The sequence below is a fragment of the Molothrus ater genome, chromosome Z (genome assembly GCF_012460135.2).
Source record: "Molothrus ater isolate BHLD 08-10-18 breed brown headed cowbird chromosome Z, BPBGC_Mater_1.1, whole genome shotgun sequence".
NCBI classification, from domain to species: domain Eukaryota; kingdom Metazoa; phylum Chordata; class Aves; order Passeriformes; family Icteridae; genus Molothrus; species Molothrus ater.
The window spans coordinates 42,031,140-42,053,993 of record NC_050511.2 but is presented as its reverse complement, the minus strand read 5'-3'; the positions used below and the strand labels follow the sequence as shown (position 1 = coordinate 42,053,993).

General features: G+C 38.4%; 1 protein-coding gene across 1 annotated transcript in view; it reads left to right on the top strand.

The window, feature by feature from the left end:
* Window positions 1-22,249, top strand: part of ROR2 (receptor tyrosine kinase like orphan receptor 2) — a 146,362-nt gene extending 124,113 nt beyond the window's left edge. Inside the window, exons 5-9 of the mRNA XM_036403998.2 lie at window positions 9,595-9,722; window positions 13,096-13,410; window positions 15,131-15,376; window positions 17,001-17,203; window positions 18,885-22,249. Coding sequence (XP_036259891.2) covers window positions 9,595-9,722; window positions 13,096-13,410; window positions 15,131-15,376; window positions 17,001-17,203; window positions 18,885-20,327 — 2,335 coding nt within the window. The 3' untranslated portion in view covers window positions 20,328-22,249. The remainder of the gene's footprint in view (window positions 1-9,594; window positions 9,723-13,095; window positions 13,411-15,130; window positions 15,377-17,000; window positions 17,204-18,884) is intronic.
* The last annotated feature ends 605 nt before the right edge of the window (window positions 22,250-22,854 follow it).

The window sequence follows — 22,854 nt, the reverse complement described above, 5'->3', positions numbered from 1 at the left end:
GGCAAAAATTATCTTTTGACTGTGGAAAATTTAATCTCAAATAAGCCATATCGAAGGGAAGGTATGATAATTGTTTGTAATGTTGGGAAGTATTCACAAACTCTAACTTTCTGCAGCGTTGCCTAGAATTATCTCGTATTGCATCCATAAAAAGTAGCAGAGAAACTAACAAATATTTCATATTGTCACTTAGATGTTTTTAAAAACATAATTTAAAAGATGTCAACTTTTTCAAGCAGATAGAATATGCTAATTTTTCCTTAAGACTGGAAAACTGACACTTCAGTATTATATGTTCTTAAATACTTGATGTTTCTGTAGTTTGAATGAAAGTGTTCTGCAAAAGACTTTGAAGATGCACACTTCTACATATAATTATATAGCAAATTTATAGCTGATGCTGTGATCATTTCTAGCTGTTTTACAAAGCTCTCTGCTATCAGATGTAACTGATGTAACTGATACCATCTGTATCAGATGGTAACTGAGATAGAAAATCCATCTTTGTTCTGTTTTTAAAAAAACAGAAGAAAGAAGAAAAAAAATTATGACAGTACAGTTATTTTCACTTTTTCATGTGCTCATATTTTTCCAGAAATGATCACATTTTTAATGGCATGGACACTTAAAACATTTAATAATGAATTTTGATTTTTTAACTTTTTACAAAAATGTTCTAACTTTTTAACCTCTTAAAAAACGGCAGAAAGTACTTTGTAGAAAGCTTATATTCCCCATAATTAAAAAAAAAAGAGAAAAAAAAGCCAACCAAAATGAAAAGTTTTAAGACACTTCCACAGGATTTAATTTTTATGTTTTAAATTATTCCTTTGTCCTTCTTTTAACCTTCCCTCCTGTTTGGATTTTTATAACTTGCAATTTTCAGTCATGCTTGCAGTCTTTTCTTTCAAGACTTTCTACTTCCTGCCTGTCTTCCTGGCTTATATGTATAGGTCTATCAGTAGATTTAAACCAACTGAACTATAGTAAAAAATTCCTGTTTGTGCATAAGATCTGCTTCTGTAGGTAAATCACAATGCATTAAGGTCCACCTAAAAATGTAAAGGACTTTGTAAAAGAAAAAAAATTACCATATTGATCTTATCTCTGGTGGCATTTAGAGAGTGGGGTGAGGATCACACCAGACAAGGTCAGAGTAGCCTGGTGGGAGGTGGGCTGCCCTTCTCTCACCCATTCACAGCATGAGAAGGGACCCCAACTCCCAGCCAGTTCCCCTTGGTCAAATATCCCTTCCTCCACTCTCTCAGCAACACAGCCATCAAAGTTCTTTTCTCCTTCTCCTGCATTGCTTTCCCATCTTCCCTGGTAGCTGACATGATCTCTTAGTCACATCCCCCCTTTGCTGAAGCCCAGCCACCCAGGTGGAGCTGCCTGGTCCCCTACACTGGCCCCAAGGCATGAGCAACCCCACTGCTGGAGTCCCCTCTGAGCTGCCCAGGATGGCCCTGCTGGGCTTTTTTTTGCTGTGTGATACAGCAGCAGTTCAGAGATTTTCAGCTGGTGGACTTTTCTAAGAGCTTTTTGGAGCTTACCTATGTGTACTCACTCACTCAGGGTGGCATGGCAGGACGAGGATGGAAAACAGCTAAGAATTTTGCTTTCCTCTGTCAGCAGAGGGAAGAGGGAGCTGCTTGTTAGAGGCTCTTCAGAGAGGGTCTGTTGGCCCTGCTCACTTTCCTTGGAGATGTCAGAGAAAGACAATTTATTAGACAGTCATAACACATTGAGGGGGATAACATGCCTTGAAAAAAAGGGGTGGGGAAGAAGGCTCATAATGGCTTCTTTGGTGAGTGAGAAGGTGGAATGCTGCATGGCCAGGTTTGTGTTCCCATGTGTTGAAATTAGTTTTCTGAAGGTTTTTCTTTTCAAATTTTTACTAACCATGGTTGTAACAGAAATGTTTCTGTTAAAAGTACCTGACATTCAGCAAAAGAGATCTGCAGCCTTCCCTGGACTGCCAGCTGACTCATGTGATTTCAAGATTTCAGCCCAACATGCTAACACCTATGAAAGCAGAGGGAGAATTTACAAAAATGTCCTTTGAGTTAACTGAAAGAGAGAGTTTGTAGGCAGAAGGTAGAATGTTGTTGGCAGAATATTAGATCATCTGTTTGAAGTTACATGTGTTAATCAAGAGGATTGTGGCTGGTTATACAGCTAGGGACAATCCTCTATTTCTTACAGAAATTCAGAACATTGATGTCCTTGTTTAGTTTTGCTTCCTTGACTGTTTTACCCAGGTTATTGTAGTAAAAGCAACCCTGCCACCTATGTGTATACTTCTGTATGTGCTGTACTTGGGAACTACATTTTTTGGTACACTGAAAACTCTTCTAAAGGTGCAAAGCAGTAATAAATACCTGCAGATATGATACCAAGAAACCATAGCAGCATGCAGAGTTATCTAATGAGCAACCTGCCGCCATTTCATGTGTTTCTTTCTCTTGTATTTGTTTGCCTGTGAGGGCTGTTTTTCATGTTACAGGAAAAATAACAGATGAGTGTGTGAAAGAAAGGAAGGCAACAGCATTTTCCTTTGGTTTAGTCCACTTAAATAATTGATCGTAGTATCTTTTATCAAGGACCCAGCTCAGCTAAGAGTGCTGACACCAACTTAAGGCAATGCCCACCAATTTGGGTCATGAGTCAGTGAAGGCCTATGATTAAACCCTATTGTTCTCTCCCTTTCTTGTCTTTAAATGATTTTTAAATATTTAGCAGCAAAAGACTCCTCCTTCCACAGTAAAATTATAAAATATGTTTAAAATATTATTTAGACTATGTTTTAGAGACAGACTTTGGAGCCTGAGTTTTGTATTTAAAAATACTGGTTTCATAATCCATTTTGGCAATATTTTCAGTAGCCTACACATTAGGTTGTTTTTAAAGTTTACGAGTTGGTCTTTGACAATTGTCTTCTCTTTAGTTTGTCTCAAACAATAGTTTCATTTCTAGCTGTGTTTTTACTGAAGACATTTCAATTAGTTCCTTTATCTATAAGCTGTCTTAAAATGCTCTCTCAGGTCCTATGATTAATATGAACAAATACATCATCTAATAGAAACAGTAGAATAAAAATCAACAGTTATTTTTTACTGATTTTAGGCACTGAATATGGAGTTTCAGTTCACACTGTATTTTTTACTAACTAGTAGATAAATATCTAAATCAAATGCAATGCAATTGTTCTGTTCAGTAATTGGAAATTTCAGTAAATTCTTTAACGGATTCTGTGATGTACTACTTTTCAGATAACAAGCTCAAAATGTTTGTCCATGTTGTGTGCTAAATGTAAAGGGAATCTTTCTTTTGGGGCTTGTTGTTACACTCAATAAGCATTTGGTAACAGAAGTCACGGGCCATATCCATTGTGAGTGTAAATTGTCATAGGCCCATTAACTTCAACTGAGCTATGACTATTTATACAAATTCCCCTGCCTGTTAGGTTTTTATTTTTAACACTAGGCTCCCCTTCTTTTCTGATAGTATTTCTTAGGTTCCTTTAGTGCAAAAGAAAAGTTTTACTGTATTCTAAATATTTCATATTCTAAGTCTCTCTTTGAGGAGTTAAGTAGATCAGCATGGATTTCCTGATATCCCAGGAGCAATGATCTTTAGACACAGGTTGAGATGTGCAAACAATGATTTTTAGTGCCGGAAAGGTGGGTTATTTGCAGAAACCTTTGGTCAGAGGATGAAACAGTTTGTTCAGAGAATGGATACAGGTAGGGCAGGAAGCCTGTGCTCTTCTCCCATGATATTGCTGCAGGGTGGCCTTCATTCAGGCAAGGGCCCAATACGGCAGTCAAGTTGTCCCTGCCACCCATTAGTTTCTTGGCTTCAGCAGGAAGGGTACAAATGTGCATGTGTGGAGTTTTGGGTGTTTTATGGATTGTGGGTTTGGGGTTTTTTTGAGGTTTTCCTGTACACCTGGGTTTTCAAAACTACACTAAAAGCAAATACCTATTTGTGTGTGTTACTGAATTTCTGCCCTGCGTTATGGCTGATGTCAGAAGCACCTGGCATTAGCCCAGCCCTTCAATGGACAGTAATATTTCAAACCAGCCTTTCTAAAAAAATTATATTATTTTTCTCTCTCAAATATTTACACTTCAATTCTATTGCCTTGAATGTCAGTAGTAAAACTTACATTGATATCCTGTGACAATGGGAGGCCTATGAGAATGAGCAATTTTAAAGCCCATTGTTTAAAAGACAGCATTCCTTGAAAAATTTTTCTTCATGGTGAAACAAGAAATTTTGTGCTATATTTGATATTTTCTCAAAGGCAAATATACAAAGCTGGCCAGAGGGTACCAAGTATTTTTCTATGATAACATTAATGTATATTCACTGTATCAAGAGTAGGGGTAACAAATTACAAAAACTATAGTTCAGCATTTTAAGATGTCCTGATTTTAGATTCAGTATAAACAAACCATATATATATGTGTATATATATATATATATAAAAATAGATATATATGTAAAAAACAGAAATAACTTTTTTTTTTTACTGCAGCCCTTTATAATGCCCTTCTCCATCAGAGAGATTTGTCTCTCTTTGATTAAACATAGACCCTTTATTCCTTTATTCCTTTATTCTTTTTAGTGTTGCAGGTCAAGAAATTTCTGTGATATATATTTATGAAGTAGCCACACACTAGGCTATGCAAACTCATAATCAGAAATATGATGGCTATCCTTTTTCCTCTGATCTTGCTGTCTGTCATGATCATTCTCTTTATACAGCTTCTGACATTAGTTATCAAGTTGTAACTATCAGAAATCCTGAGACATCCTGTTAAGATGAGCAACTGTATACCAAATGTTGTATTTCTCTAAGAATAGCAAATAGGCTGACATATATAATTTGTCTTTTTCTTCATCTATCATAGTCTGTGGTTTTCTGTGCATATGTCCTTGCTTTGCCATTCTGTTTATAATGGAACATTAGTGGGAGGTCTCAGTATTTAACAATTCTTGATGAAAAGCTGCTTAATCCCAGCATGGAAGAGGGTCAAAGTTTCAGGTTTATTTGTTGTGGGAAAATTTATAGGAAATTTTAATTTTAGTTTGTTTGTGGGAAGCTTCTATAAGAAAGTTTCTACTACTTTTTGATAGCTAACCTTTGGAATATACTATTATAATCTATGAACTGGCTTACGTTGTTTACTTCGGTAAAGTGTTGGCTGTGAATACGTCTGTCCGTATAACTGCTATGGTAGGTTGCTGGGTGTTATTAAATGAGATTTTTTCCCATGTATTAAATTGAAAAACTTACTCTTTTTGAATTTTCTTGAGAACTTCTGAGTTTCTTTCTATGGCTGGTGCATGGTGTTTTGTCTTTTCTATTTTCAGGAAAATAGTTTTAACTTAGAAGTTTCTGCTGTCTTTGTAAGTAAAACTTGTGGTATGCAATCAGAATAAAGGTGTCTCACTAGGAAATTAATATGTGGTACCTCTCAGTTCTGCTTTCATAATTCGCTTTGTGAATCCTTGCTAAAAATAGAGCTTCATATGTTTTCTCTATTTCTAAGGAAAACCACAAGTCTGCATTTACTGTGTTTTCAGGGGCACTAAATACATACTGAAAACATGCCTCAAATTCAGGTGCTTCAGAAGGCGATTTTAGTACTGATTTTAGCAACATGGTTGCCCTTTTTTTTTTTTACTGTGACTTTTTTGTTTCTTATGCCCTCTAGTCTGTTCAGCTGTGACAGTGGCAAACAATAGGTGGTGTTACAGAGATAGCATATAGTGTATTGTGCCCAGACATACTCTTTCCACATTTCAAATTTTCCATGAAGAAAAGCATCTTTGTTGCCAGTGTGTTTCCTTCTGTAGTATTTTGTTTGGTGTGCTTTCTGTGTCATATGCGAAATTAAAGTAATGCTTAATGAGAGGGTGGGGGTAGTGATGTCCACTATGGTTTTTTCCAGGACATCTAAAAATCCCTTTATGTATTTCTAGAGCAGATAGCTATCTTATGGAAGAGTTGCATGACCTCCATCTAGAGAGTTTTCTATTCATCATGCTAGGTTTTATTCCTCTTCAGAGGCACCTGGTTCATCCAGTTCTTCCTTTATAGACACAGATGTTCCTGGATGTTGTGATTTCTAACAACAGGAAGAGTAGCATTGTATGATTGAATCTGCATCTTTCTTCTACATTGCTTGCTTGGTTAATTCTCCATTTCATATGAACTTCTACCCACAAACCTGAAGGCAAGCTGTATTTTATGAGGTGTTGCAGTGCATGTGTGATAAGGAACTTGTAAATGCTTATCAATGCTTGGTTTATCAAGATGTTTCCAGACCTTGTACAAGTTCCATGTTGTACATAAAAATAATATCAATATTTTGGTTTTATTTTTGAGTGACTGAAGTAGTAGGTTCTTCTACTTTTGCTTTTGATTAGAAACCCTAGTTCTTAATGGAATTGTTCTGGCAGAAGGTTACCTTTTGGGTCTGGAAAACTGATAACACTGAACCTGAAGTATGAAAATTGGGATTTTATGAATAAAAGTCTGTTTAGTCATATTCTTTACAATTTTATTTTTAAATCCAAACTCTGGCCAAACATATGTTGAGTAACTGGGAGGAGAGTTCACTCAGTAAGAGAACATCTTACCTCCATTCTAACTGAGTGCTGAGAAAATTCAGTTTCCAGGTGCAATGTAGTTGATTCAGCCTTCCAGCAAAGGTGCAAAAAAGACCAACACTTAGCATGTGTCTGACTCTATTTTGTAAAAAAAACAAACAAAAAAAATCACTGGAGAGAAAAGTTAATGCTATCTTGAAACATGTGCAAACTAAAGAACAAAGGTAAAAAAGTACCTGTGGTGGATAGCTTGTAAGATTTCTGCAAGTGGAACAAATTGAACTATTCTCGGTTCCTTTTGTGGAGTCAGATTTCTCTTTCACCAGGGTTCTTGGTCAGAGCAGACATTATAGTTCAAGCAGCAGGAAATTGAAGAGTCAGTATTTCTGTCTGTTTTCAGCAGCTTTTAATTAATGCTCTGATCAGCAACTAAATTGCTGGCATGTTGTTTGGAGCATGATTCAAAGCCACACATGGTTCCAAGGGCTCCCGTTTGAACTGCGCATTATACCACTCCTACGTTGTTCTGTCAGACTCTCCCCAGGTTGCTTTTTGTTGCAGATTTTTTGCCACATCCCAAGGGTACGTATAGCTGAAGGACAGAATAATCTGTCAGGAGACTCTCACTGCTTCCACTTCGGCAGCTGAAATTAGTTTTTTTCCTAAGAAGACTAATCTAATTTTGTTCTCTCAGTACCACTACTAGTCAAACAGCATTCACTGAGTTTCCTGACCTGACAAAGATGCATGTAGAATAACAGCCACACTTCTGTCAGTGTTAACTGACATCGGGTTACTGTTTACTTTTGCTTGTGTCCATGGTAATGGTCATATCTAGTTTAGTACAATCAGCAGTTGGCTATAACATGGGAGAGGGGAGCATATGTGTGTATTTATAATATCTAAGCTGTGTTTTAAAGTTCTTGACAAAAATAAATAAACAGAGCTAAGTAAGAGGTCACACTGCTTTTGTCCCCAAACCCATGCTGTTTGGAGTGTGCTTTTTTTTTTCTTTTTTGGTATTGGCAAGAGAGCCCTGAACTGAGACCTGAAGTGTGAGATACAGTTTCAGGAAGATACATTGCAGACTTTGTTCTGCAGGATAGGGGTATGAATTTACTCTTTAGAAAGAGGTCGAATAGAGGTTTCATATTCATTCAGCTCCTTTTGGGAATTGCTGACTTCCTACTGAGGTGGTCAAGGATCATAAAACAGGCACAGACAAAATGCTTTGATATTTTTGTCCCTTCCGGCATGATGCAATTGTTGCAAAATTACAGGTTTTGTTGTAAGAATGAAAGAATGTCACTGCAGGGAGTAGTTGATCCTATGACTCCTCCTTTACTTCATCCACCCTAATCAAAAACTTACGTATCTTTGAGGAAGTAGAACTTGTTTCAGAGTTTGTAGAAAAAATTGTGCTTTATGAATATTTAAAAATAATAGCGTGATAGGAAATAAAGGCCATATCTGGATAACAGCTGCATGATATGCTTTATATCCATGACTTCTCAAGAGTCCTGTTAAATCATTGTCTTTTTGGGAGGCAAAGAAGAGATGCAGCTCAAGTGGTTACTGCCAGTTCCGCCTTTTGGCTACCTGTACAGACAGTCCTGCCCAACTTTCCATGGCCAAAGTGTAAGAAATATTGGTACCATTCCCCTGAAGAGGTGGGCTTTATCAGGGAGACACAGCAGAGGAAAAATGAGAAGATTCCTAAGACAGAATAAGGTATCAGTGTAAGGGGCTGCAGTAAGCACAGGCAATGTTGGCTAGCTGTTGTCAGAGTGAGGGTTTTCATGCTGGTTTCTAACAGCTAAAGTTATGAAATTTTACATGTAGTCACTGACAGTTTTTTCCTGCTCTTGTGGTATCCAAAGAAAGGGTGGAAGTATTTGTAAGGGAATGAGGAACCTACATGACCAAAAGAGGTATTAATATCCAAAGATGATAATAAAGTAAAAATGCAGAGGAGCATTGAAGTAATACTTCAAATGTTGTTGGTATTGGAGAGGTATCTCAGACTTTTTAACTGTTTAGTTACAAAAGCTAATTAAGTTTTTAGATGCCCTACTCTAGAGACACATTTCTTTTTAGATTTTTTTTTTTTTAACCTATTTCTGGTCCATCATGCAGTATATGGCGTGATGTAAATAACAATCGGGTTAGTGAATCCTAGCACAGAGGCAATGCCATGCTGGAGGAAACACATGACATACTGGATATTTATTCTGAGAGTGCTCTCTCTCTTAAGTCCCTTTTTAGTGTGCTGACAGTTATGATCTGCAGATTGGCTCTGTATTATTTACAGGGGTTTTGGGTATGAAGTGTTGAACCACTGAGCCTTTAGGCTAGGGCTTTTGTGCCAAAATATTTATGTTAATGTAAGGGAGTGAAAGGCCCAAAGCTTCATTGAATTGAAAACTATATTGAAATACATGTTGAAAGAGAAATTTGGCACTGATTTTCACTAGAGAGAAGAGGAAAAGAGGTTATAGCCTTGATTACTCTTATTCCATGTTTTAATTCGAGCTTGGCAAGATCTCTTCTGCTATCCACTACAGGAAATGAAGAGCGGGAGAGAGAAGTGGGAGAAGAGCACAAACTGCCTAATTTTATGGAGTACAGCTGGATGCCAAAAATGCATGGGGACATGTAACTAGATCTATGCTGCTGTCTCAGTCTAAAGGCTTTTTAAGAGATCCATCTGTCAAATTCCATTATTAGTTTATTATTTTATAATTAATGTTGGGTTTTGTTTTCTTCTTTCTGTTATGAGCTGTTTACAGGATCCCTCATAAGACTTCCAAGGTAAGAGAGAATTGAAGGAAAAAGCTGCACCTTAGGAATGGGACAATTTCAGGTTTACAGTATTTTGAGTTTTTTCCACTTTTATAAGAATATGTTTTGTAAAAATCCATTGGCAGCAGAGAGACATCTGCATATGAAATCCTAACATGTCTTTTGCAGAGAAGATTACCATGAAGATGGGTTCTGTCAGCCATATAGGGGAATTGCGTGTGCACGGATCATTGGAAACAGAACCATTTATGTGGACTCCCTCCAGATGCAAGGGGAAATTGAAAACCGAATTACTGGTAAGCTCACACATCTCTTTAGCAGGGAGAAACATTCATAAAAGTATCCAGTTCAGGTAAAAACAGTGCTATCATCCTTTTCGTTTTGTCAGCCAACGATGAAGACATCTTTATATTAAGGTTTTGAGGGGGTGAGCCTGTTTCCCACTTGAGCATCTAGTAAAATTTGGAGCAAGGAAGATGAGTATCTGTGGTAATATGTAAAGCTTCTTCCATGTCCTTAAGTGAAATGTCAGAGTACTGAATTTTTAACAGCTTCTAGTTTATACTGGAGCTTTTTGCATGATAAATTGAAAAAGAAGATTTTGATACTTTAAATGCTTTTGTGATAGAGTGTAAAAGTACTGATCTTTTATTTTCTTGAAAAGTGTATGGTTGCCTTTCCCTTGGGCTTCTTTCCTTTTTGCATAATTCTGGCAGAGTGTGGATTTCACATTGATTTATATAAAACAAGAGTTGACCTTCCTGTGCTCTGCCTATGTTTAATCTTTCTCTGAACGTACTTTTTGTGCAGAGTTGCAAACATGCATCCAAAACCTTAATGATTTTTAATGGGCTGTACATCAACAGGGATTTTCTTCACTGGATATCAGCTAGCTGATTTTAGCAGCTGTGACTCTGATGTACACAAAGTAGAGCAAGCAAAATGAAACCATGGAATAGAGCAAACTGTTTGTCATAGTGTATAGCAAATTAGGTCAGTCCAGCAGGAGCTGATTTGCATCTGGCCAGATACAGCTCACTAATGGACTCTCCAACTTCAGCATAACTAGTTGCCAAAAGGAGTTTAACTTCACTTGTCAGCTCTAACTCCCTAAAGACATTACCTTGAAGATTCATTGTTAATCCAGGAATCCAAGTCCTTTTTTTTCTCCTGTTCTTGAAATGGCGACCAGATTCCGGGACTGGCAAAATCCAGGTCCTGACCTTTACTTACGCTATTACAACACATTCTCTTCCCGCCCTTCTCCTGTACTCTGTTGTAACTCCAGCCTCTTTAAACATTATGTTATTAATTAATACATATTGATACTTTTTTTTCTTTTTTCACCAGCGACATAATCTCTGTCCTGTTTGGATGTTTTTCAGCAATATGGAAGTGTTTAACTATCTGGAATTACTAAATCTGTAATTCTGTGAATTAGGTTCATAATGTTCTCTTCAAAAAGCAAAACCAAACTCAACAATTACCCAGAAAATGTTCATTGATTGAGCTGTACTTGTTTCTGGGATATGGAACATAGGCACTGATGACCTGGCTGCTGGTTTCCTAATATTACCAATTATCTGTTAGATTTCCAAAGCTAGGGTGTTGGAACTCTCTGTTTTGCAGTTGAGGAGAATTCCTGATGGAATTCCTGATGTTCTCTTTCAGGAAGATGCTGAGAACACCATATAGAGCTGCCCAGTGCCTAGCTAGGCAGTTATGACAGTCTGTTAATAATATAGCATTTTCAAATGGTATACTTTTGAAGGTCATACTAGACATCTTATGCAAAAGTACCCTGAGGATTTCATAGCATTATTGGTTCTTGTAAGCCATATTATATGTAAAGCAGGTATTGTGAGACTGGGTGTTCTATACCCATATGACAGGGTACTTTTGAAATTGCAGTAACTTGTCAGGTAAAGGAAATAGTTGAAAAAAGCTGAATAGTTGCTGCTGAGATTTTGCTGATAGTTTTGCTCATACCTCCTAACTGCAGTTTTTGATGGTGTGTTGCAATGTGTGTGGGAAGTGGGGACACCTACTGTCCAACTCAAGGAGCATTTAGCCAGGTTACATCTATGGGGAATTTTCATTCTGGAGTTTCATTTCCCTGCTGTACTCTTGTGAGAAATATATATTCTTTGTCTCCATGGCCCCTTGTGCTTTTTGGTCCTGGCCATGTGATTGGGTGAGAATAGCAACCTTTGGTTAAAAAAATAATTACATTTCTGGAGAAAATCTTTAGATGTGGCTTGGAAGATAGGAAGGACAATGAATAGCACACAGAACTGATGCCTGACCTGTGTATATGTGTTTGGCTACCAAGGCCTCAGCTGTGCTGTTTAACATCTGTTTAATAAATAAAATATAAACCCCTTAGATGCTACCACACAGTACTGCTGGCTTTTGCAGCTTCCATCAAAATAAAGATATAATTGTAAATTGTGCACTCTTCTCTCACAATGATCTAAATTATGTAATGCAATGCCTTCACAAAACTTAGTGTGGAGTTTCAAACAACTGAGAGTGACTACTTCAGTCCTTCGGTTTTCTTTTTTCCATTTTAGTCTTTGCAACAAGCATATATTACAACTATCCTTTGAGGCCTGATGGTCTGCTTGCATGCAGTGTTCCCAGTATGACTGATAAGTGGTTGTATTCCTGCATTAATATTTTTGAATTAAAATAAGTAAAGGTGTAAACAGTCTAAAAAGCTAGATTTGCAGCTGCTTGTTGCATATTTGGTGTTCAGGAAGAGATTCTGTGGTACCATGTGTCTACAGGAAATAGGTGATTGAAAGGAGAGAGCTGGACAAGAGAGAAAGACTTTATTTGTAGGTTGTAAATAGACTTCTGAATGGCATTTCCTCTCTTTTTACAGTGTGAGTTGGTGGAACATGCAGTCTAGCAACTCTTACTCATGAATGATGACTTACTGAGGGAGTGAATGTTCCTACATTTAAAGGTTGATTCAGCAGCAGACACATGAGGCACACACACATTTGTCTTTCCTTTGCAATGTGCAAGAAAATTTTGAGCTAAATGTTAGCGTGTAGGTGCTGAGAGCTGAAGGGAAGAATTACATTCCTAGCTCATTATGACATTCATCTTAATGTGATCAGCATGCTGAGACTGATTACATTAATTTTCCACAAAGATGCTGCATGTTAGGCTTCTCATGTCTGTTTAAAGCCATGTCTTCCCAAATATCAATGATACACTTCTTTTTGCCTGACAAGCCTTGAAAAACACTTACTTATTTATCAAAATGTCTACAAGAAGAAGAAGTTAGGAAGAATCCTTGTTCAGATTTTATGTAATTAGGAACTTTGGAAATACATACCAGTATCCTGGCAGGTGTATCTTGCTTTTCTTTGCTTTTGATCCTTGTAAGTTAAAATTAGCCAGCAGTCTGAGCACTGGGAACTGTAATTTCTGGGAACTGAGGCCTACAAGCTCTGTGCAGATGTCAGAGGGACACTGGGATGTTGGGTTTTCTTGCTGCATTTGTCAACCCACCTTTACAGCAGAAATTACCTCATTTGCCAATAGGCTTTCAGACCCTTAAGGAAAGAATAAAGATGTTCAAGACAAATGACGTGAAAATTAAGTTTTTTCTCATGCTATGAATCAATACTCGTCCGTATTTTTGTTCCTCTGCAGCTGCGTTTACCATGATTGGCACTTCGACGCATTTGTCTGACCAGTGCTCGCAGTTCGCTATACCTTCCTTCTGCCACTTTGTGTTTCCCCTGTGCGATGAACGTTCTCGCACCCCTAAGCCACGGGAGCTGTGCCGGGATGAATGTGAAGTTCTGGAGAATGATCTCTGTAGGCAGGAGTACAACATTGCTAGGTCAAACCCCCTCATCTTGATGCAGCTACAGTTGCCTAAGTGTGAGGACCTCCCACGACCAGACACCTTGGAAGCGGCCAACTGCATAAGAATTGGGATCCCTGTGGAGAGACTGAGCCGATGTAAGTCCATGTGTTTCATCACTGGGAAAAAGTACAGCTTGATGTTTCTTTTGATTGTGTCTGAGAGACAATACTTTATCAGCCATTCTTTTTGTAAAGAAAGTGCTGAACTACTCATTTTTATCTTGTTAATACTGACCATAATCTTGTAGTGTTGTAAAGTAGAGTTAGGATGGCAAGGAAGCCTAAAGGATGCTGCTTGTACAACAGAATGTTTTATATCAACCACCCAGGGCTATAAAACTTCCTATTCACCTGGCTGATTTGATGCAGATTTTCAGTGTTGCCATCACCTGGCTCAGTCCTTGCCTTTTTGGGTGAGCCTGCCCATATATCTATTTAAGAGTTTTGTTTACCTATTGATTAACTTCATACAGTTTGTTGAAGCATCACTGGAAGATCTGTCAGGAAACTAACCACCTAGTGTTCATTCTTTCTATATGGGAACCCACAGGAATATTAATCCTGTAAATTGAACATGGGGTGCAATTATCTTCCTTTACCCCTTTACCCAAATGGTAAATACATTCTTTTCCCAAATGGGATGGGTGAAAACATTGATCTTGTATTGATCACGAATTTGTATTTACATTCAAAAGTAGAAGGACTGTTCTGTTCTGCATACTAATTGTATGCAGTCTTTCTAACTGCTCCATTTCATAGCGATTAATCACAACCCCCTACATTGTTCAATAAGAAAACTCAAAGAGACCAAAGATGTTTAAAGTACAATGTGTAATAAGATTATTTTGACTATCTGTGGATTCTGTCTGAATCCACAGTTAGGAGCAGGAGCCATGGCATAATGGTAGACATAAAAGACTAGTTCTGTGCTTTTATATAAATAATGTAGTGTAGTTGAGAAACACAAGTAACTGAGAATACAATGACAGAGACAAATCAGACAGGGAGATATCAAGCAAAAGGCATGAGAACAAAATCAGTAAAACATCTGGTGAAAGTTGTCTGTGATTCTCAGAGCCAGTGGTGCTGCCACTGATGGAACAGCTGCAACTTGAGTATTTTTGAGGTTTGAGAGAGCTGGATTCCTGAGTGTTGGAGAGGGGAGAACAGAAAAATGGAGAAGGTAATATTGCAAAAATGCATGATTCAGCTCAGATGATGCATATAGAAGACAAGCACTCAAAAATTATGAAGAGAGGATAGCAGCAAAACAAAGAATAAAGATGTGGGTCTAGCAAATATGAAAATGATGTTTCTAAAAATAGGAAGATCCTGAATTCTTTCTTTCTAAAGATGAAAATAAGGAAACAGAGGCATGAGGCTTTAACTGATTTCTATAGCAAGTGATCAGTGTGAAGAAAATGGGAAGATTATGAGAAGCAAAAGTTTTTATTTTTGATATCTGGAGACTTTTACTGAAAGGAAATTCATATCTCTGATTTACTTTAACCTATCATGTTCTGTATCTAAAGGTCCATACATGCTTCTTAGTCTCCATTTGAATTCAGAATTGAGAGTAGTCATGTGTGTACCATAGAGCTGAGACATTCCAGGACATAATCCAGAAATAACTGGGTGTAAAAGTACAGATACATACAGAACTAAAATTTCAAAGTGAACAGATTTAATGAAATCTCAAGGTACCTAAATTTGGGTACTTGTTTGCATACACGTTCTGTAGACTTCAGCTGTTTTGGTCATTGTGTCCCTTGATTGTTTTGATTTTTCTAACATTTTCCCAAACCCTGTGTTTTAGATCATCAATGCTACAATGGCTCTGGAGCTGACTACAGAGGGACCGTCAGTGTTACCAAGTCAGGCCACACTTGCCAGCTCTGGGACTCACAGAGTCCCCACAACCATGATCTGACAAGCACACAGTTTCCAGAGCTAGGTGGAGGACATGCATATTGTCGAAATCCTGGAGGACAAATGGATGGTCCGTGGTGTTTTACAAAGAATAAAAACGTACGCATGGAACTGTGTGACATACCTTCTTGTAGTATGTATTCTCTTTCTTTTTTCTCCTACTACTGTTCTGAATCCTGTGTAATTTTGAATGTTCCTGGTTATTATAAGTAAAATTCACTTAGGAGGGTTATACTTCTATATGTCTAACTTGCAGCAACTTTGTTTTGTGTTGTAATTGTTTAATGTTTTCTGGAGAACGAGTTTGTAAGATATTCTGACCATTTTTTATTATATACTGGAGGCTTACTTAGTCTGAGCTAAGTCTCAGTTTGATGCTGCAGTTTTTATGTTGACTTGTCAAATGACAGATTGCACATGCAAATCACCAGTATGTGCTTGGTTTGCTCACGCTGCTCCAAGGGTACATTCTCTTGCTCTGTATGACATCTTGCAGGCAGCAAAGATTTTCAAATCCTATAGAGGGAGATATAGCACCATGCCTGGTTGGAAAGAAACAGTTTCAAGTGCAGAAACAAAGCAGTTTGAAGTACATGAAGCAGATGATCTTATCAGAAAAGTCCTACAGTAGCTGCTAGTGGCTCTATACAGCACAACTGTTTGCAAAAATAAAAAGTACAGCTCTGATAGATTGTTCTGCTCATTTTCCCAGTGTTGGTGTACACACATACCGGACTTCACACATTGGTAATTGTGTTTGGATATGACAGTGTCTCTGGATATGACAGCTAATCTAATACTGTACTTCATTAGGAAGAAAAGCATGCTTCCTGCGGCAAGATACAGATATGTCATGGAGGCCATAAAAGTGGATAACGTGGATCTCTAAAACTGCTCAGAACTAATACAAAATTTTGTAGTTACTTCACTTTTTTGCAGTAACATGATTTGACATTTATAATAAATTTCTACATTGCATGTACCGTAGGGTAAAGATAACACCGGGACGTGGTTGTGGTGAAAGCAGTTGCCACAAATAGCAAAACCACAGGTTACAGAAAACATCCCAGGCAGTTCCAGTGAACATTTTTGACACCACTAGGCTTTCCTAAAGTCTCTAAGTATTAAGTGAAAAAATATTTTAGGAAGGTTCCAGACCTAGATGTATTGGTGGCTCTTTCATGTCTTTCTCACTCTAACATAAAAGCTCTGCAATTCTATTAAGTACAGAACAAATCATATCTCTACCAATGAGAAGTGCAACTTATTTTATTCTGGGCAGAAGTAGCACCAGTAGAGGTAAAGAATGGGCCAAATGTTGATGAAATGACTGAATCTATGAGAATGGGTCAGACTGTGTTGTTGTTCTGGGTCACATTGAACATTGTTTATATATTGTGATGGAGATTGCTCACTTGTCCTTTATACCCTGAACAGGATAATGCAGTGATATCTGGTCTGTATTCTATGGTTTCCTCAACTGGAAATCTCAAAAATAAAGTAAAATTAATCACATACTGTTATGGCCCACACATTAAATATGGGGCCCCTAGTTTATCTTCAAACTGTCAATTGCTATGTCCACTCAAGTTTTTTGAAATATATAATGAAAAATTATGAAGAAAGGAGAGAAGGTAATGTGACTTCTGTTTTCAGGGCATAGTTTACTTTTGATTTAAAATATAGTATTAATAATCATTTGTGTTACTATCAAATAGCTTAAAAATACTTACTATAACCATTTCTGTGCTTGACAGGTCCACGTGACAACAGCAAAATGGGAATCCTCTACATCCTTGTTCCCAGCATAGCCATCCCTCTGGTGATAGCCTGCCTTTTCTTCCTGGTCTGCATGTGCAGAAACAAACAGAAGGCATCTGCTGCTACACCACAGCGCCGCCAGCTGATGGCATCTCCCAGCCAAGACATGGAAATGCCACTCATTAATCAACATAAACAGGTATTTCTTACACAGTTTGCTTAGGCCCAGGTATTTTCAAAGTGCAGTGATTTTCAGCATCTCATGTTGTCTGTGTTCAAACTGAGCCATGTTGTCAGGGACCTAATTTTCATAGTGTTGAGGCCATCTACTTCAGGGAAAACCAGGTCTGGCACTTTGTAGGTGTCTCTAGAAATCCTGAGCTTGGACAACAGCTTTCAGTACACAGTATTTATTGGCATTTGTCCTTACCCATCAATTGCCATTCTGTCTGTAGTCCAAGTGACTGGAAAAGTGGTCATTTCTGATCCTGTCTTCAGCCTGCAGCTCATTTTTGCTCCTGGTAATGACGTGGCCTGTTTGCCTGTTAAAAGCATGATGCACCCTGGGGTTTCTTGTTCTAATCCTTCAGCACAAGACCTCTGGTGTTCTGATCCATAAGTGAGTTGAGAGCTGAGATGGCATGCAACATGTTTCCAAGGCTGTGAATCACAAAGGATGGTGAAAGGAAAATGGCTTTGAACTCATGTCTACATATGTCAGCTCCTGCATAGGATTTTCTAGGTCAGCTAATTGATCTCTGAACTAAAATCCTGTTCAGACCTAATGTTGAATTTTTAATCACAACATTTACAAGATGCAAGCTCTAAAAAACAGTGCTTACTTTGGAAGTTGTCAACATCTGTTCAGGAAACTTTAGAGTATTTGACGAATATTACCAATTGTAACTAATTGCAATGATTTTGTGAGTTAATCTGAACATTTGAAGGAAATTTTCCAGCCCAGTCTATAGGCTGTTGGACACTAAAATGAGAAGTTGTTCCCAAATCACCTGCTAAAACATCTTCCCAGCCTGCCCTGCTCCCTCATGCTGTGGTGCCCTGTATGTGAAGCTGTGCCAGCTGCACCTCATTTGGTCAGGGACTCCTCCATCCCGTGCTGGTCAGGACAGATGCATTGCATCACCATCACAAACTGCCTTGCTTTCCCTTCCAGCTGCAGAGGGAGGGCTCTGGGGATTTCCTACTCTTGGATCTGCAACCTTTTTCTCCAAGTACCAAAGAGAAATTCCTTCTTTCTTCTCCAATTCCACCCCTGTCTTTATTGAAGCTAGCTCAAGGTTCCTCAGCAGTGGTACTGTTCACTACTGCCCATGGGCAGGGGCCATTCCTATAGTGAAACAAAGAAAGAAAGGGCATTATCTGGTTCTTCAGAGCTGAAAGAGAGAGATTTTGTTCCTTCTTCTGCTGGAAAGGATGTTTCCATTCTCAGGATGTCTCAGTTCACTCTGAGACTGCCACCTCCTCAGCCTCCTTGCTTTTCTGACAGACATCCCCTGGGCAGCTCGGGGCTGGTCTGCAGGCAAAGTACAGCTGCAGTTAATAATGTCATTGCTTGCAAGATTTACTCTGAACCCAATATTCATTTAGCTTTCGGGAAGTGTGGCCACTCCTTTATAAAAATAATTCTATCCATTATCCTGCAGTATAATGCAATTTATACTTCTGATAATAGTGTAACTCATTTCAAGGTTAATTGTGAAATCAATATACTGATGTGAATACACAAAAAACCAGAAAAATTCTTTTGGCCCTATTTTTGTTCCATTTGGAGATCTAACCACTGGGGATCTTTAATAAGAGATCCTGATGTTCAGAAAATGTTGTGATATTTTTTACTGACTGTCTTTTCTTCATTTCAGGCTAAGCTTAAAGAAATTAATCTGTCCACTGTGAGATTTATGGAAGAACTAGGAGAGGAGAGGTTTGGAAAAGTCTACAAGGGGCATCTCTTTGGTACAGCACCAGGTGAACAGACACAAGCCGTTGCCATTAAGACACTTAAAGACAAAGCAGAACTGGCTCTTCGGGAAGAATTTAAACATGAGGCAATGATGAGATCACGATTACAGCACCCAAACATAGTTTGTTTGCTGGGAATAGTGACAAAGGAACAACCTGTAAGTATGATATTTAGTTATTGTTCCCACAGTGATCTCCATGAGTTCTTGGTGATGAGATCTCCCCACTCGGATGTTGGCAGCACTGATGATGACAAGACAGTAAAATCCACTCTGGAACCGGCAGACTTTTTTCACATTGTGACTCAGATAGCTGCAGGAATGGAATATCTTTCTAGCCACCATGTTGTCCACAAGGACTTGGCCACTAGAAACATACTAGTGTTCGATAAACTGAATGTGAAAATATCTGATTTGGGCCTTTTCAGGGAAGTTTATGCTGCTGATTACTACAAACTGATGGGAAATTCCCTTCTTCCTATCCGGTGGATGTCCCCTGAGGCTATTATGTATGGCAAGTTTTCTATTGATTCAGATATATGGTCATACGGAGTTGTCTTGTGGGAAGTTTTCAGCTATGGCCTGCAGCCTTACTGTGGTTATTCCAACCAGGATGTCATTGAGATGATCAGGAACCGACAAGTTTTGCCATGTCCCGATGACTGCCCCACGTGGATATACACTTTGATGTTGGAGTGTTGGAATGAATTTCCCAACAGAAGACCAAGATTTAAAGATATACATAACAGACTAAGAACATGGGGGAACCTTTCTAATTACAACAGCTCAGCACAAACTTCTGGGGCAAGCAACACCACACAAACAAGTTCTCTCAGCACAAGCCCTGTTAGCAATGTCAGCAATGCTAGATACATTGGACCAAAGCAGAAAACTCCAGCCTTCCCTCAACCTCAGTTCATACAAATGAAAGGCCAGATGAGACCAATGGTCCCACCTCCTCAGCTCTACATTCCAGTCAATGGTTACCAGCCAATGCCTGCCTATGGTGCTTACTTGCCAAATTTTTATCCTGTCCAAATTCCAATGCAAATGGCTCCTCAGCAGATACCTCCCCAGATCATTCCCAAGCCAGGCTCCCACCACAGTGGGAGTGGATCCACCAGCACAGGCTATGTAACAACAGCACCTTCCAATGCATCAGTGGCTGACAGGGCTGCTCTGCTGTCAGAAGGCACAGATGACACACACAATGGAACAGAAGATATTGCCCAGAACCCTGTCCAGGAGGAGGAGGAGGAAGAGGGCTCGGTGCCTGAAACGGAATTGCTGGGTGATAATGACACACTTCAGATGGATGAAGCAGAAATTCAATCAGTAGCCTAAGGAATTTGGCCTATTGCTAAGAATTCCACGTCACTTCCATGCACGGAGACAGTATATCCTTAGGCTTAGTAGAGTGATTTTGATCTGACTCAAAGAAACAAAACTAAAAAAAAGCAACATCCATTTAAAAGTGCAGCAGTAATGACATACCAGGTCTAATGACCATTGCCACCAGCAGATTTTTCAAATATGGTGGTATAGACTTGCTGGGTTTAATCTTTTTTACTGTCCTAGAGTTCTTGAGAGGAGCTGCTTTTTAAATATGTACTGTTGCTGTGCAACATGTTGCAGAGTGGCATTGCACATCATGTATATCATGATATATGAGTGTAATGTTAGTGAATTATGCTTAGGCCAACAACACAAAAAGGAATCCAGCTATGGTTGCAGAATTGCTCTAAGCACAAAGAAGTGCCCTGGATGTGATGGACAGCTTAGTTTGTAGTATTTATCTTTTCAACATAATGAACACAAGATTGTTGTTTGCTTTTTGAGTCTGAAGATCTAAGTTGAGAATAATGATCTGTGTTTGTATTACAATAAGAAGGAAAGGAGGAAACTGAACATAAAATTGCCTGTGGTGAGTAAGACCACGGGCCCAGCCCAGTAGCATGTCTTGAAAGACCATCGATAATGCCTGCCAAGGGATAGACTGCAAAGGCAATTTCACTCGCAGAAATTTCCCAGGGTATTGACCCAGCCTCCAGCAATTCGTGGCAAAGGGCCTTCCCAAGGCAGAAGTGGAATTTTTTTTTTGTTAAATAACCTTTGATGGAATTTTCTACCGTGAATTTATCCAAATGATTTTGAACTCACATAGAGCTAGAGTATCCATAGCAGCTTGTGGAGTAACATGAGAAGAGAAAGGATGGTTTTCTTTCATAAGTTTGGGTGAATGACTGACAGACGCTTCCAAATGAGATCATCTGACTGCATTTGTGGATGAAAGTATTCCTTCTCTGCTGTGTATTTTCAACAGCAAACAGCCTTAATACACTGTTAACCAAAAATGGGGATATTGTAGGGGATATTATAGGTGTGCACTAACTTAATAAATCCAACTTTAAATGGTTATCAAGTATAGAAAAGGGCTCCACATGTGTGTTCCTACATTGTAAAAGTGTTGGGTTTCGTGTGGGGTTACAGACTTACTTGATTTACCACAGTTACTGCTGGATTGCATGCGATACCATGTTTTTTTCCCGACTTTTTAGTAGAAATGATCTCTGAACTTTAGAAGACCAAAATAGGCAGTAATATACAAGGTGCTGTTTTTGTGCTTCTATTTGCAGGATGAATCGTGTACAGACCTTTAAATGTAATTTATGTTTTACTACATTTTATATACATTTTTTTCATTGAAATATTTGGACTTTTGAATGAATGACTGTATAACTTAACCATTCACAATATTCACATGTGGTGCAGTTTTATGGTATTGCTGTTCCATTTTGTTAAACATGCAGACAGGTCCATTCATTTCATGACTCCTTTCTGTAATACAAGCGGTACACATTCTCATTGTAGCATTGTAGCCAACACACACTATAGCTGTAAGTTCTACATCCAACATGGAGTATTCAATAAAGTGGTGCAAGAGGTATGATGAAGTATGTTATCCTACAGGCACTGTTTTTGTTATGGTACTTTGTGGAAATAGAAATGGCCTCAATTGCTTAAGTTACAGGTTTCACACTTTAAACTACAAGTTTTTATTTTATGACATTTGGATTCACTTGTAAGTCATGTATCATTGTGATTCTACACCCTGTGTTCAAGGTATGGCAACATTACTTATTTCTGGCATTTCACCTGGACTTGGAAATGCACTGGTAGGAATAAAATATGAAAGCTTTATTACTTGTGTTAATATAATGCAGCTTTGGGTGCTTTTACTAAATAAAGGATAAATAAAAAAGAAAAAAAGGTGACATTTATTTACATGACGTTCTTTGTTTTTTTCTAGATTTCCTTATCTCAGATAAATGAACTTGATTAATCAACTACACTGTCTTTCTTTGTTCCTTTGCTAACTTACTTCAGGGTAAATGGAGAGAAAAGCGTTCAGTTATACCACAGATTTGTCAGTGAGAGAAAAGATAAGTAAGCAAATGAATGGCAGTCAGTGGAAGCTTCTGTACAGCGCTGTCTGAAGTTCAGCCTATTTCTAGTAGTCAGCATTATGACTTTGTGTGTTTTCAATATTGTTTGGGAAACTCCTATTTCTCTTCTTTAAGCCTCATAAATTCACTACAGACAGAAAAAAAGGTCGAATTTCTATACTGATTTTCCCATCCCTCTTAAAGTGGTTGTGCTCTCAAAGAGATGGTCGAGGAGAAATACAAAATTTCCTAGGCCAGCCTTGGCAGTACACACAGTACTGGAGAGGGATATTCCCCCTCTGGTGGTGTGGGTGGGCTCATCTGAGCTGCCAAGAATGGAGCCATGATGGCATGCAAATGCTTTCTATGCACTTCAGGTGAGCACCTCTGCACAAGCACCGCCACCAGCGTGTTAGTGGCTACTC